The sequence below is a fragment of the Coccinella septempunctata genome, chromosome 2 (assembly GCF_907165205.1).
Source record: "Coccinella septempunctata chromosome 2, icCocSept1.1, whole genome shotgun sequence".
Taxonomy (NCBI): Eukaryota; Metazoa; Arthropoda; class Insecta; order Coleoptera; family Coccinellidae; genus Coccinella; species Coccinella septempunctata.
The window spans coordinates 41,179,720-41,196,546 of NC_058190.1; the positions used below are offsets into that span (position 1 = coordinate 41,179,720).

At 37.0% G+C, this 16,827-nt stretch overlaps 1 protein-coding gene across 1 annotated transcript in view; it reads right to left on the bottom strand.

Annotated features, from left to right (window-relative positions):
• LOC123307757 (hemicentin-1) overlaps positions 1-16,827 on the bottom strand; it is a 197,167-nt gene that overhangs the window by 115,227 nt on the left and 65,113 nt on the right. Inside the window, exon 8 of the mRNA XM_044890186.1 lies at positions 3,580-3,707. Coding sequence (XP_044746121.1) covers positions 3,580-3,707 — 128 coding nt within the window. The remainder of the gene's footprint in view (positions 1-3,579; positions 3,708-16,827) is intronic.

A 16,827-nucleotide genomic window follows, 5' to 3' on the forward strand; every position in this document is an offset into this window, starting at 1 on the left:
TCGAAACGACTTGTTTCTTTTTCAAGGCTAAAAATTTAAACACATTAAAATTTTCATTCGAGATCATTCGCACATACAATTACCTAGTATTCTGAACAATATCGTCGATATAGATTTAAGTTCGGTTTCATATTTCAAAGAGATCTAATTTTTGAAAAACTTTTAATGTTGTTTCAGGAAGACGCGGAATATTGGCTACGACAGATGACGTCGTTGTTGGCATGTGACATAGAAATTTTTGACGTTCGTCGAGTTCGTGTTCATCTGTCGCCGCCACTAGTCTTTGTCAGGGGTGTACTCTTCTATATCGGGAAATTCTGTATCGACTGATCAATGAAGGTTAAACACAAAATACACAAGAACATACAAAAATATGCAAGGACATGTAAAAAACTTCTCAATTATACGGTGTAAATCACAGACTCATCAATAAAACTTCAGTAGCGGTACTATTTTAGTTGGATTCCTGTCATCTATTTAGTCATCCATTAAGTTGCTGTAGATGATACTTAAGTGTTCAACGTCTTCTCGGTGGTTTACGGTGTTGTTGCGTCTGATCTGTATCATCTCGCTTATGTTCCTTCTGTATCCGTTCTTCTCTCTATCTAGGATCTCTACGTTATCAAAATCAAACTTGTGGCCGGTAGTCATCTGGTGGTGTGTAACCGCTGTTTTGTTGTAGTTGGTCACGTCTTCACAGTCCCTCTTATGTTGTCTTATCCTTTCCTTCAGGTATTGTTTAGTCTGACCCACGTAGCACTTGTGACAGTTTTGGCAGGCTATCTTGTATACTACTTCAGATTCAAGTGTACTGGGTGTTTTGTGCTTGAGTTGAGTAAAGAATCTTTTAGTAGTACTTAAATTGTAGTAGGCGCATCCACTTTTTAGATTTTTGAATAGTCTGCTAACACGATGGGATAGGTGTGGTATATACGGGAACTTGAACCTTGAGATCACATTGTTGGGAGTGTTGTGGTCGTTGTCAGTCATATTTTGAGTGTGTGCCCTTATCGCTCTATTTATTATGTATGTTGGGTAGTTGTTTTGGGTTAGAATCTCTCTCACTTTTTCCAAATTGGTCTCGTGGAACCTGGTGTGGCTGAGATTTAATGACCTCCTTATGAGGTTGTTCATTATGTTGTTCTTTTGCTGCATACTATGGTTACTATAGAAGTTGATGCATCTGTTGACACTCACTGGTTTGGTATACCAGTCGGTTATCAAATTCGGTCCTTCTCTAATTATTAACAGGTCAAGGAAAGGTATACACATGTTTTTTTCTTCTTCGAGAGTGAACTGGATTTTTGGGTGATATGAGTTGAAGACTGTCATAGTGTGTTGTACCATGTTGGAAGGAACTAGTATTAGTGTGTCGTCAACAAATAGTCTGAGGAGTGGGGTGTCAAAACCTAATTTGTCCAGGGCATAGTAAAATGCTTCGTTCATTACTAGTTCGGCGAATGCTTGGCTGGCTGGGGAACCCATGGCGGTGCCGTCGAGCTGCTTGTAGAACTTAAATCTATATCGACGATATTGTTCAGAATACTAGGTAATTGTATGTGCGAATGATCTCGAATGAAAATTTTAATGTGTTTAAATTTTTAGCCTTGAAAAAGAAACAAGTCGTTTCGAAACGTCGGCGTTGTATTGAGGAACAATAAATAAAATTAGTCCAAGATTCCCAATATTCTTTCATTTCAGTACATTCTAAGGTTCAGTCAGAGAAAACACTAAAATTTTCGTGACTAATTTCGAAATTGTCATCATAGAAATACCTTGTCATTTTGACAATTGGATGAATGTAGATTAGACTGGGATTATACAGTGACCTTGCACTTTCGCATGTGTGGCTAAGCTTCTCGCACTTATCGCCTTTTAAAGCCGGGTCCAGACTATGTAACAAAACATGTTATATAGCAAAGTTATATAACTTGTTAGAGAAATTCAAGTAAAAAAGCTATATAACACAATGTTATTCAACATTTTTCTTGCTATATAGCAAAATTTATGTCATCCGTTGGGTGTCGGTAAAGATCAAAGAAAGTAATATAACTTTGTTATATAACACGCTGCAACTTATCCACACTTGTGTTATTAAACATTTACTGCAGCGCCAGCCAGCCAGCGCATCGGCGAATCGGCGATTGAATTTAGTATTGCAGAACGCATTGCTCATACTGTTTTTACGTGATGGAATGGGTCTATGTCATCCATTGCTAGATCCTTCAAAAGAGTTGTTCCACTATATGTTCCTCTAGCTCGCAATGATGGCCGTACCCAAAATCTCCGTTTAGATTCCACTCGTCGTCTACATAAAATCACGCAAGCTGCTGCTGCCAAAATGACATCCTCTACGTTTGGGGACATTTTCAATACAACGGATGCCACTGCTTCCAGCACTTTTGTTTAGTTTTATTTTGTTACATAGTCTGGATGTATCTGCTATTTTATAACAAGTTATATAACAAAGTTGTATAACACATTTGTTGTATAACTTTGTTAATAAAATGTTTTGTTACATATAGTCTGGACCTGGCTTAACTCGAGAACGGTCAAGAGTATGTAAAATTGCTTCAGACAAAAGTTGTGTAGAATTTTATTATCTACAACTTTCATAATGAATACAAAAACGATTAGAGGTACAGACAGGGAAATATTCGAAAAAAAAGAATTTTTATCATCTTCAAAGTGTCAGATCAAGAAACCCCCCTTGATTAGTGTCAGATTAATGGGTCGACACGTTTACAATACCGAGATCAACCATCTGTATGAAAATCTGACAAGCTCGAGTATGTACAAGTAACGATTTTTTTTTACATTTTCAAAGGACCGCTGTGACCTTACGTCACGTCCTGAAAAGTAACTTCCTTTGGGTCCAATTAACATATCCTCCAAAAATCTGACACGCAGGAAAAAAATTTTTTTTAGCATTATCAACTCTTCCCTACGGCCAGTCCCACCGCGCAAACTGTCAGATGAGAATGAATTCATTATCAGAGACACGTAGAGCATATACAGTATCTTAATCTGACACGCTCGAGTATGTACACCTTGATTTTTTTTTACATCTTTAAGACCCTGCAGACGCTTTCCCCGCTGCTGAAAGTGCATATGTACATAGATACATTTTTTTCTTTCTACCATCTAATCTTCAAAATCCACTAGGTCTCCACGACGCTCGAGTAAATCCCGATATAGCATCGTCGGCTCCCCAACAATTAAGTTCTAGACAAATGTCTTGGAACTCTTGGACCATAAAATTATAGGTGGAATGAGGACTTTCATCGACCTCGGTGCAACCGTTTGACCTTGACGAATTTTTAACATAGTATTCAAATACTACAGCAGGGCGAAACCAAATTACTTTGCACAGTTTTGAACCTGCCTACGCCTACGCCTATTTTATCTAGTTCAGTGACTCTAGTGACGCCAGTTTGGGAAAATGAGAGTTCTTTCTTCAATTCCTATTATTTGCTCAGTTGGAAAAGTAAAAGAACACTCATACTTTTCCGTCTTTTCCTATTTTGTCATATTTCAGAAAGTCCCAACAGAAAATACTGCTCCGAAATGATTACTTACATTGTGATACCACCTATAATTATTCGCACTCGGTTGTGCTTGTCCTTCGCATTTCAGCCTAACCTCCGCACCCTCTTTAGCAGGCAGAGATAGCTCCGAATCCAACTGCACCCTTACTTTTGGGGGATCTGAAACAATATCGTAAAAACTTAATTAGTTCAGTTATACGAATTTCAGTGGAGCCTTCAGACGTAGATGTTTTTGGTGGTTAACAAGGTGATTGAATGAACCCCGACAATCCACAAGTGCTCCCTTGTATCGAGCATTAGGCTCGTTTATTCGCTTGAAGGCTTTCGTACTTCTGATGAGAGGTGGAAGAGACCCTAATCGGAATCTGGGTTACGAGTATTGAATAAGGTTAGAATTTGGGGCGGAAGCTTCCATATCGAAAGGATAATCGGACGTTCAAGTATTTTCCTCCTGAAGAGGAAGAAGAACATAACCTCACATTTCCACTTTTAAAAATTTTGCTTTATTTATCCATGACCAACAGATAAATATTCTTCCCATGTATTGTTATATTCACAGACATTAGGCAATTGCTTGTTTATCTTTAATATTATGTGATATTGGTATCCTCAAACTCAAACTCCATGAAGTATACACGGTGAGTCTTTCACTCGTACGAATATTTCAACCGTTGATTCTTGAGGTCAAAAGAAACACTGTTTTCTCATACAGTTTTTTCTGATTCGGTCCTGATAAAAAATATAGCCATTTTAAAATTCATAATGAGCTGTGCCACCCCTGGAAAATCCAGATTATCTTCAGGATAAATAGCTGAATCTGTGACATTACACATCTGTGGATCTTTTGAAAAGTATTCGATCAAAGTACCCAATTTTTCGAATTTCACAGAAAAAGATTAATCAAATGAATCCTAAATTCATTTTATTCGATAAAACCGTAACATTTTTTTATGATTTTTCAACAGCCTGTATCTTTCAAACGGAACCGATTCGGAAAAAATGGTAAAGAAAAAGTGTTTCTTTTGACCTCAAAAATCAACTGTTTAAATATTTATACGAGCCAAAGGCTAACCCTGTATAGTGACCCATCGAATTGAAAAGGTGAATGTCAAATTAATAAATTGAGATACCTAACATCCATTGATATGAGAATCTTTTATTTGTGACACAATACATATATTTTTTCGATCAAGACCATGTTGCATGAAAATCCACTAAGATTTAATGCCCCATTAAACTTCAAGACAGTCATTTTTGAATGAATAATATAGGAGTAAAATTTTAATGGAGCATTAAATTTTAACGGACCTTCCTGAAACTGCTCGTTAATGTATCGAATTTGCGTGACAATGATTCCAATCTCTTGATTTTCTATGATGTTGAGCCTCTTCAGAAATAACCGAGTTACACAGAGAAAGAAGATAAGTGATGTAAATCATAGCAACTTGAACGTTTCAAAGGGTCTTCCAGTATTGAAGAGATATTTCGAGAAAAATTGCTCAAATATCGATGAGAATCAATAATATACAGAGTGTTCTACAAGCTCTATTACAAACTTTGACGGAAGGTAGATGTGCTTCTTTTGACCATTTTTTTTCTATGAACATAGGTTCGTTTCGTTTTCGTTTGGGAGTTACAAGCATTTGAAAAATTTTTTTTCATGTTTTGATTAAGTACGCCAACAGAATATATCGGTTGATATGGCGATTGACGTTATTTTAATTATTCATTTGACACTTGTTTCACTGAGGATGGTATCAACAATAACCATAATGAACATGTATGGGCACTGCTGAATCCATATGTCATTAGACAAAGACGATGTCAGCAACATTTCAGTGTTTTCATGTTATAAATGATCGTTTAAATGCAGATTTGTATACAAATTTTTTGGAGCACAACCCTTTTGATTTATGATTGATAACTTGGAGCTCAACATTGATGGAAATATGTGGTATCGGCACGATGGTGCATCACCACAAAGAGGGAGACAAATAGTCAGTTGGCTGAATGATCATTTCCCGAATAAATGTATAGGTCAAGGAGGACCAATACAATGGCCATCTCGTTCACCTTATCTAAATCCCTTTGATTTTTATTTATGGGGTCATATGAGGGAGCTTGTTCATCATGTTGAAATCTAATCTCATTAACAATTACTTGATAGAATTCAAGATGCAGCAAAACAAATACTAAACGACCCAAATCTAATCCGCCGATTAACGGCATCTTTGGACCTTTGGTTCGTCGATGTGAAGCTTGCATTCAAACCGAAGGTGGACACTTTGAACAAAGTCCCATAATTTTCATTGATTATTATGATTTGAACATTAAAAATATGATTTTTCAAATGCTTGTATCTTCTAAACAAAAACGAATCGGATATATGTTCATAGAAAAAAAATGTTCAAAATAAGCACAGCTTCCAGCTACCAACTGTCAAAGTTTGTCATAGAGCTTGTAGAACACCCTGTATAAGAAATTTTCAAATTTCCTCTTGAGTTCGTCACTCCGTTGAGCATGATTCACCAGCGAAAACACCCTGTGTAAGATTGCGGTCGTATTTAGGCATGTGTAAATGTTGGGCGTCCCACCATTTAGCAGGCATGTGCTTCGCGTTCGAGTACACTCTACTCAATTATTCCAACTTGGTGAAACTTGTGCAAAAGGAACCCTAAGATACGGTCGTGTGTTTGCCATGCTACGTTTCGGTTGTTATGTGCACTCCTCGGTAAGACGGGCGTCCGGATATTTATGCAACTAATTGTTCTTGCATATTACGAACGTTTCAGAACGTATTTCGGGTAATTTATCACTACGTGGAATGGAAATAGGTATGGAGCCGGCTACGCTTCCATTATTGGTATGTTTGGACAGTGGTTTCAACGAATTTCATGTCGAAGTTGAACCCAAACAGTTGGAATTGAATTTGGTTCGAACTTGTACTCAGATTTCGACACCTTCTCGAACACTGTTGAGGATACATGTGTATTTTGAATATCTCTATTGTCCGTAGTGGGATGTCTAACACAGGGAACTATACAGGGTGATTCACTTATCTTGGTAACCTCAATTTTCTAGAAGAGAGAACCATTCTGTTAACGGTGTTATGTACAACTCTATGTTGTCTTGATAGGCGCGTAAAAATATACCTTTTTTCATTAGCCATTTGAAAAGTAAATTCATTCTAAACTTTTTTTCAAAATACCATTTTTCTCCATTTTGAGCCGTGAGCAATCTGCAGCGTGTTTCATGTTATTTCTATTCCATTTATTTTCCTTATATTGTGAAAGTATGCCTTGATTTGGAGACATAGATATGATCGCTTATTTTTTTTGCTGTAGATGCTTCTTTATTGTTTCTAAAAGTTTTCTCAATCTGGGATGTTCCGCTCAGGATATGTATCCTGAGCGTATCCTGGCGTGTGGCTACAGAGTTTTTGATGGCTTCTACATAAATTGAAAACTTTTCTTTTTGATGCGTTTTTTAAATGATGGCCAAAAAAGTTGTATAATAACAGAAATAGTTTGTTACAAAGCCTCCTGAATTTAAGAAACGAAATCTATCCATATCTCCAACATAAATATCGCTGCAGACTGCTTACGGTTTGAGAATATATGTAGTTACTTCTTTCTTTCGATGAAACAATTAAAAATTTATTGTCTTTTAACTTTCACAGAACCAAATATTATACTGAACCTAATCATAATGATTGATGAAACAAAGGCAACAAGTGGTTTTTTCAGGAATTGAATGACTAGGAACAATTCCCAACGTGTTAAAAATGCAAAATTTCCTCAATGTTCACAGACAGGTATTATTATTTTTTGTAATTCTACTATACCAATTGCAATTATTGATAGAAATATTTTTATTGTATTCTGGTGGCGACAGCTATTCATGAAATTTCGAGCACAATAAAAGGACTATTTAAAATTTTACATTTTGTTTGATATTAATTCAATTAAAATTTTGGATCATAGTGTCAGAACAATGCGAATTACAATCTGATATAAATAATTCGAAGGTTATCATTCAAAAATCACGATCAAAGGGTACAAAAATATATTTCAAATAGGTATTCAAACATGAATTCCATATTTTGCATTGAATATAAAAATATCAAATATAGCTGGAGGCTGTTGCAGTCCCAAAAACTCATCCTGGTGAAAATGATGTAAATCAGTTTCTTCAGTTTGAATATTGAATTGATGTGGCCGATACCCGATGAAAATCCACGATTAATCTAGAAACTGAATTGGAGTGAAATGCAGTGTACCTTCACCCACCTGTTGTGGGTATCAATTGTGATATCGAAACACGTAGTTAAATAATTCATCCTAGTGGAAATCATGTAATTCAGTTATCTTCAGTTTGTGTTATTCCTCTAGAAGAGTAAATATCATTTTCCGAAATACGAATGGAACTGACCACTTTTCCAATTCACATTTATGTAATTTCTTTTATTCCAAGGCACTCTACATACTTAATGAAGTTTGAAAGTTTCCTTTTCAATTTTCGAGATGCCAATATTTACGTACAGAAATACGATGATTATAATACTTTCTACTTTTGATATTGTTTCCGTATACAGGGTGTTTTCATAGGTGAGGCCTTTTTTTCGACAGAAGGTAGAACTCATCATAAAATATCCAAGATGGCTGAGATATATCCGCTAGAAGTTCGACAAAATTTCATTGAATTTCAAGTACGGGACTGTGGAAGGTGAGTTCGGCATCGCAAAAACGAAACAAAGCATAAACATATGGATGGACAAATGGTTCAGTACCAAGTTCATCGGATTAGATGAATCACATCACTTTTGAGAGAATAATAATTGTTGTATCGTGCAATTTAGAGTGAAAAAAATGTAGAAAATCCAGGCAGTTTCTGAAAGTGTTTATGTTAGTTATGTTGAAAAAGTGCTATGATGTTTCCTCATTTCATCCCATTTTTACGAGGATTGTTGGAATGTTCGAACAAGAAGATTGTGATGCACATTGTGAAAAAATTCGTGAATAATTTAGACGAATTTTAATGGTGAGATTTTGAAGTATTATTCTATTTTTTACACTTGTGTACTAAGTCTCTTCTGTCAGTTGGTATCGAAATAAGCCATTTCCTAAAATCGTGTAATTTACTTAAAAAATAATGAGAACAATTCGGCAATCCTAAGTTTCCATTTTCATTATCACGTAAATATCGAACGAGCCAATATCCTAAACGAAACCACATGGTCGAATCAGGAGATAAGTTTTTCCCACTGCTTTGCGATAATTCAGCTAACAAACGGTTTAGGGTCGTATTGGGATCTAATTCAGTAATCATTTCAAATTTTTTTTTCAACTTTGTCATTTTGAAAGTTTTGTATTGGAGATTTCTGGTGAAATGCTTCATTTTGACCAGTTCTACCTTCTATTGAAAAAAAGCCTCAGCTTCAAATACACCCCGTATATACTGGTTGAGAATATTTAGATACAGATCAAATTCAACACCAAAACGTTCAATCTACCTCAGCCTAACTAACTAATATTTCAGAACATAAGCGGTAGGAAATAACATTTTGAAATGTTTCCTCTGTAAACACTCTGCAAAAATCAAAATACATAAACTGATTGAAGACGCCAAAATAAGGTCCACCATGCTTACGTCTACATATCTGCGTCGAACTACAGGTTGATTTCCGAAAAGTTGTTTTCCGACACAGAGAGAGCTTCATCATTGCCATGCAGGCTTCCAACAAGGATTTATATGGAATATATCACCAAGGATGCCTCAGTGGAGTACGATAGCTGTCTAAAGGCAGCTATGACTATGCGACACATGAAACTGTCCAGCATATCACTGAGGGATGCCAGAAGTTTTCAAGCACGGGGGTTTTCAAGCCATGATACTGCAGCCAAGATCTTACACTTTCATAAAGGTATGTGAGGTCTACGAAAACCTGTAATATGCACCTCGGAAAAAAACTGTCTATATTGTCCCGCCTGCTTGCTAGCCTTGGCTGCGCCTCGGATATCAATTTACAGGCTCTACTATAATGGACTTTTTATCGTCATTGGAACATAAATAACTATTTCATACCCAGTCGGAGGTATGCCAATGACAAGCTTTCGAAAACCCACTCTGTATAAAGTCGGTAGAAACCTTTCTGGATTGCCTGTTATGAATGAATTGATTACATAAATGCGGCACGTAAGTTACTTCTAAACGCAAGCAGTTCATTCAGCTATGTGAAGCTGGCACCCCCAAATGCGAATTTTGAAACAAAAATTTCAGGGTCGTTTGTCCATCGTAGGTCCACGTTTGTCCACCCTTTTTTTTCATTTGTCCAAGCACCGTTTGAGAGATATGGGAAAAAAACTTTTTTCGGTGCATTTTCTGAGCAGCACCCCCAAATTGCAAAAACATTTTTTTGATGGTATAGATCGTTTGTCCAACGTAAGTCCACTTTTGTCCACCCAATTTTTTCATTTGTCCACCCACAGAACCGTAGAAATCAACCTTTTAAAATTTTGGAAAGTGTGAAGTTGGCACCCCCAAATGAAAATTTTTGAACCAAAATTTCAGGGTCGTTTGTCCATCGTAGGTCCATGTTTGTCCACCCAATTTTTTCATTTGTCCACCCACAGAACCGTAGAAATAAACCTTGTAAAATTTTGGAAAGTGTGAAGTTGGCACCCCCAAATGAAAATTTTTGAACCAAAATTTCAGGGTCGTTTGTCCATCGTAGGTCCATGTTTGTCCACCTTTTTTTTTCATTTGTCCAGGCACCGTTTGAGAGATATGGAAAAAGAAGTTGTTGCGGTGAATTTTCTGAGCAGCTCATCCAAATTGCGAAAACGTGTTTTTTTATGGTAGAGATAGTTTGTCCAACGTTAGTCCACTTTTGTCCACCAAATTTTTTCATTTGTCCACCCACAAACCATAGAAATCAATATTTGAAAATTTTGGAAAGTGTGAAGTTGGCACCCTCAAATGAAATTTTTGAACCCAAATTTCAAGGTCGTTTGTCCATCGTAGGTCCATGTTTGTCCACTTTTTTTTCATTTGTCCAGGCACCGTTTGAAAGATATGGAAAAAGAACCTGCAGTTCTGAATCTAAACTCGCCAAAGTGTGTTCGGATTTATTATGTTTCGATTTGGATCTTGTATTTGAAATTGAGAAAGATCTATTTCCTGATGGAATAAAATTGAACGAAATTCCTGTGGATATTGAGGCAATACATGAAAAATATATGCTAGGCGGGGTGATTGTCCATTATCCCCAACACTTTGTCGCATTTACAAGACGGGAACAGGACAAAATGCGATGATATGTCACGAAAAGTGCAATCAGTCAAGGACAATATTTTTGTATATCCAGTCATCGCCATTTACATCAAATGAGGAAACTGATAAATTAATGTAGGTACTCGAAGTCTTGTCCATATTTTTTGTTTCAAATAAATAATAGAAAGGAAAACAGATGATCAAATTATTTACCCATATATTCCCCATAAATTGAAAAACATCAACAAATCCTTATTTCAGATATCGATTGAAATTTATTTCATTTTTAATTGATTTTGTTTCAGAGATTGGAAGTGAAAACCCTAAAAAGTTTATGAAGAAATCCTTATTTGCATTTTGTGATGCCAATATAACACTTTTTTTTTAAATTGTTTTTTATGGTTCTGCGAGTGAACGAATCAAATAATTGCCTAGATTGTAGTGGAATTGCGGAAAACGCTTTCCCTCAATAGGGTGGAACTGCTCAGAAAATGCAATGGAAAAATTCCCTTTTTTATATCTCTCATACGCTCCCTGGATGAATGAAAAAAATGTGGACAAACAGACCTACGATGGACAAAAAACCCTAAAATTTTGGTTTCAAAATTCGCATTTGAGGTTTCAGCTTCACACTTTCATCCAAAAGTTTCAAAGATTGATTTCTATGGTTCTGTGGGTGGACAAATGACAAAATTTGGTGGACAAAAGTGGACTAACGTTGGACAAAAGATCTTTAACATAAAAAACAGGTTTTCGCAATTTGGGTGAGCTGCTCAGAAAATGCGCCGCAACAACTTCTTTTTCCATATCTCTCAAACGGTGCCTGGACAAATGAAAAAAAAAGTGGACAAACATGGACCTACGATGGACAAACGACCCTGAAATTTCGGTTCAAAAATTCCATTTGAGGGTGCCAACTTCACAATTTCCAAAATTTTCAAAGATTGATTTCTATGGTTTGTGGGCGGACAAATGGAAAAATTTGGTGGACAAAAGTGGACTAACGTTGGACAAACGATCCCTACCATAAAAAAACACGTTTTCGCAATTTGGGTGAGCTGCTCCGAAAATGCACCGCAACAACTTCTTTTTCCATATCTCTCAAACGGTGCCTGGAAAAATGAAAAAAAAAGGTGGACAAACATGGACCTACGATGGACAAACGACCCTGAAATTTTGGTTCAAAAATTTTCATTTGGGGGTGCCAACTTCACACTTTCCGAAATTTTAAAAGGTTTATTTCTACGGTTCTGTGGGTGGACAAATGAAAAAATTGGGTGGACAAACATGGACCTATGATGGACAAACGACCCTGAAATTTTGGTTCAAAAATTTTCATTTGGGGGTGCCAACTTCACCTTTTCCAAAATTTTAAAAGGTTTATTTCTACGGTTCTGTGGGTGGACAAATGAAAAAATTGGGTGGACAAAAGTGGACTTACGTTGGACAAACGATCTGTACCATCAAAAAAACGTTTTTGCAATTTGCGGGTGCTGCTCAGAAAATGCACCGAAAAAAGTTTTTTCCCATATCTCTCAAACGGTGCCTGGACAATTAAAAAAAAACGGTGGACTAACATGGACCTACGGTGGACAAACGATTCTGAAATTTTGGTTCAAAAATTTTCATTTGGGGGTGCTAACTTCACACTTACCAAAATTTGAAAAGGTGGATTTCTACGGTTCTGAGGGTGGACAAATGAAAAAATTGGGTGGACAAAAGTGGACTTTCGTTGGACAAACGATCTATACCATCAAAAACTTGTTTTTGCAATTTGGGGGTGCTGCTCAGAAAATACACTGAAAAAAGTTTTTTTCCCATATCTCTCAAACGGTGCTTGGACAAATGAAGAAAAAGGGTGGACAAACGTGGACCTACGATGGACAAACGACCCTGAAATTTTTGTTTCAAAATTCGCATTTGGGGGTGCTAGCTTCACATAGCTAGTTCATTCTTGTAACTGAATTCATGACGCATTCATTCATTTTCAGAAACATTGCATAACACTGTCAAGCGATTCAAATCAGCGAGGATTATTATTCGGAATAATCAGTCAAATTCCGAACTTTTTTTTTGCATGACAAGCTACATAGTTCCCATTAGCAGCAAAGTTTTTTATTATGTTACATGAAACTCCATTCTCAACTTCGTTGCACGAGTTACGGAAAGGATAATTTGACTGGCTAACTTTTAATTAGTTGAATATCTTTCTTCGGATTTAACTACTCCGAGATAAAGGGGAATTTTTCTCACAAAACGAGGATAATTAATGAATTTATCTGTTCATCACGATGGTTCCGCTGTAATCCAGCATCCAACATCCATTTGGGGATTAATGAACCAGTCGAGGAGCAAGTGGATATTTACTGCTTATTTCTTCACGACTAACGAAAATGTATCGGGATTGCACATTGATGTTTGGGAAACGTATCCTTTCATCAGACATTTCATAAAATATAAAAGAAAGAATCAACTTATCTTCAATGTTTTTTGACCTATGTTCATTCATTAGTTTGATATCTGCTCAGTCTTGCTGTCTTAATTTTGGGATTTTTTGGGATGAATATATGCTATATGTTGGAAAGAAAACTACTTTGAAACTTATTGATGTTTAAAGAGGAAAATAAAATCATCATCATCATCAAGTTTTCAAAGGGGAGAGAGTTTCAGTCAGTATAGCGAGTTAACACATTTGTTTACTTTGTTCATACGAGGATGTATTGATATCTAGTTAGCCTAGACCAGTTCCATGCATAAAAAAATATTGTGTTACCATAGCAACAAACAATAACTCATTAGAAGTGTCAGTGTGAAGTTTGAGGTCAAAAAAGTAAACCAGAGTTACGCAATAAATTAAAAGAAAGAAGATGTCCACCGAAATTGGGAAAATTGAAAAATTGGAGTATCGAGCCATCATCAAGTATCTGTATTTAAAAGAGTTAAGAGGTAAGCAGATTTACAAAGATATGCTTAATACCCTTGGTGATCAATGTCCTTCGTATACGACCGTGAAAAATTGGACTGCAAGCTTCAAAAGAGGTAAATTTTCCATTGAAGATGATGACCGATCGGAATGGCCAGTTTCTGTGTCAGTCCCCGAAAATATCGATGCAGTTCCTCACATGATTTTATCAGACCGTCGAATTGGGTTAAAACGGACATCTGAAGCACTGAATATTTCATACTAACGCGTTCATAATATAGTTTAATTTGGACATGAGAAAAATTGCTACAAATGGGTCCCCAAATGTTTAAATGTTGACCAAAAGCGTGCAAGGTTAGAAGCATCGCGTTCGATCTGTGCTCCATTTGAAAACGATGTAGTCTTCTTAAACCGAATTGTTACTATGGATGTGACTTGGGTACATTTCTACGATCCAGAAACAAAGCAACAATCGATGGAATGGCGATACTCTGGTTCTCCAAGACCTAATAAGTATCGTGTCCAAAAATCTGCTGGAAAAGTTCTTGCTTCAGTTTTTTGGGATTGGCATGGAGTAATCATGGTTAATTTTTTGGATAAGGATAGAACAATAACCGCAGATTACCATTCGATATAACTGACCACTCTACGGGAAAAACTTAAAGAGAAAAGACGCGGAAAGCTATCTAAAGGTGTTTTGTTTTTGCAGGACAACGCCCCTCACACAACTCTCATGTTGCCATGCAAAAAATTCGTGATTTAGGGTTTGAATTACTAGATCACCCCCCTTATTCACCAGATTTGGCTCCTTCCGACTATCATCTCTTTCCTCAACTGAAAAAAAGTTTAAAAGGTCGTAAATTTTCTTCCAATGAGGAGGTGATGAAAGCTGTGGAGGTCTGGTTTGCAGAGCAAGAAGAAACATTTTTTTAAAGGTCTAGAGACGTTGCAGGTTCGCTGTAATAAATGTATCCAATTAAAAGGAGAATATGTTGAGTAATAAAATATTTTGACATTGAAATTTTGTTTGGTTCTCTAGGCTAAGAATTTTTCAATATATCATCGTATATTCGAGTAGCCAAAACACTTTCTAATTTCAGGAAGAGCAAAAATAGGATGGAGTATAAGGTTTTTGTGCACAATTAATGCAGCATTCGTTTCATTCTATACACGAAGATTGTGAAAGAACCATTGGTTATAATAGGTAGATAATTAAAAAAAGATGTATTTTGAATGCTTGATCCTGAATATCTACGAAATCTGTCAACAGTCCGGTACCTTAGGATTGCTCCAGAGCAGAATGGAAGCAGTTGTTTATCTCCTCCGGGGCAAAAGTTCCCGGATTATTCAATATCGCCATCATAAACATGGGGCGAAATCAAAGAGCCGAAATCCCATAAATCACGAAAACAAAGCTTTCATCCGGTCCTCCTTTTATCTCCTTTATGTCCGAAGATGAATAAGAGGGATCCGTCGCCTTGGCTTTGTCCTAATCTAATAGTTGAAAACTACTCTGGTGTTGATTAAAGACCCCCCAGGAAAAAAGGGGAGCGCGGGTCGCCAGACTGGTGGCTGCTTGGGAAACATTCTGGTAATTTATTTAATAAAGTCGTCATGCGAGAAATCGGAACTAAAAGCCCCGTAACGGATAGTGGAGGTAATCTAGTTAGCTGTGGCCAGCGACATCCAGGTCCACGGACTACCGCCCATTTGTCAACGTATCCAGGAGAACCGCAACGAGCAGTTCTGGACGACCCCGCTGAGAACATTCTTCGTCGTCAGTTTTATTAGAATACTGTAATTCTTTGGGGAAAATGGTTCGCATATTTCTTATCTTTTCGCTTCCATTTAATCCCGATTGAATTGTTGAGTTTCCTTCCATATCGTCAGCTGAATATAATATTAATAGTGACATCTCCCTTTAGAGATGCTCATAACCAAGAGATCCGCCTGCTCTTAAAAAAGATGGAGCATCCGTTGATGTATCACTACAGTGGCAATTGGGACATTTTGTTATAGCATGGTGGTTTAGAAACACACATTACAGTGCTGTAATATGTGGCTTTGCTTCATGGATAGGTTATAGTCTTCGAATTGAGAGAAGATTTATTCGATTATTTGTTTTTAGAAGATTTTATGATAGGGGAAAGACGTTTATAGAATCCAAAATCGAACTATTTCCTATAAAGGGCGAGTCTCTGACTCGTTCAAATAGTTCAACAGTGAGGTAAAAAAAAACACTTTTTTCCACTAGCCTTTTGGGAAGTGTCATCATGTAGAACTTTTGTCCTCAACCCTAATCATTCATAGGAACCCAAGGAGGTAGTCAATGGTGTTGATAAAACCATCAACATCCTTAGGGGCCTTGGCCGTTACCTCGTGAGTATCCAGGACCTGTTTCCCCATATGAATGGTTCTTAGGCCAGCCAGCTCTGGACACAGAGCCTACAGATCTCATCTGTTAACAGTACAAATGATATTTGTACCAACGCAACAGTGCCCTGTTAGCAGTCTCACTATAACACGAAGCTCATCTCTGGACAGCTTTAGCTGTTTTCTGGTGTAGGGTGTAGGTCAGTAAGTCGGTGAAGTCATCACAAATTTCTTTGACTGAGTAAGTCCAGGAATGTTTCTCCAGAAGGTGATTCTGTTGTTCAACTCCCATTGTTGGACCGCTGCCTTACATTGGTATTTTCCAAGCACAGAAAGGCTCAGGTCCAGCAGGTGTTAACCTTGATGCTCTTTTTGCAAGTTCGTCAGCTTTTTCATTTCCTTCAACATCACAATGCCTTGGTTTCCAAAGTAGAGTCACTTTATTGCCTCTAGCCAGTTGCTTTATGGGACCTCAGCGTTGGCTGGCTGTCCGTTGTAATATAGATATGCGCTACTTTGAGGTTCATTTCAAGATACTCCTGAGCGCATACGTAAACAGCCAGTCTGTAAAATAGAGGGTTCTCTGCCCAGGGCTTTAGAGACACTAGGTTTAGGTTCATATACGAGGATGTATTGATATCTAGTTAGCCTAGACCAGTTCCATGCATAAAACAAATATTGCATCACCATAGCAACGAACAATAACTCATT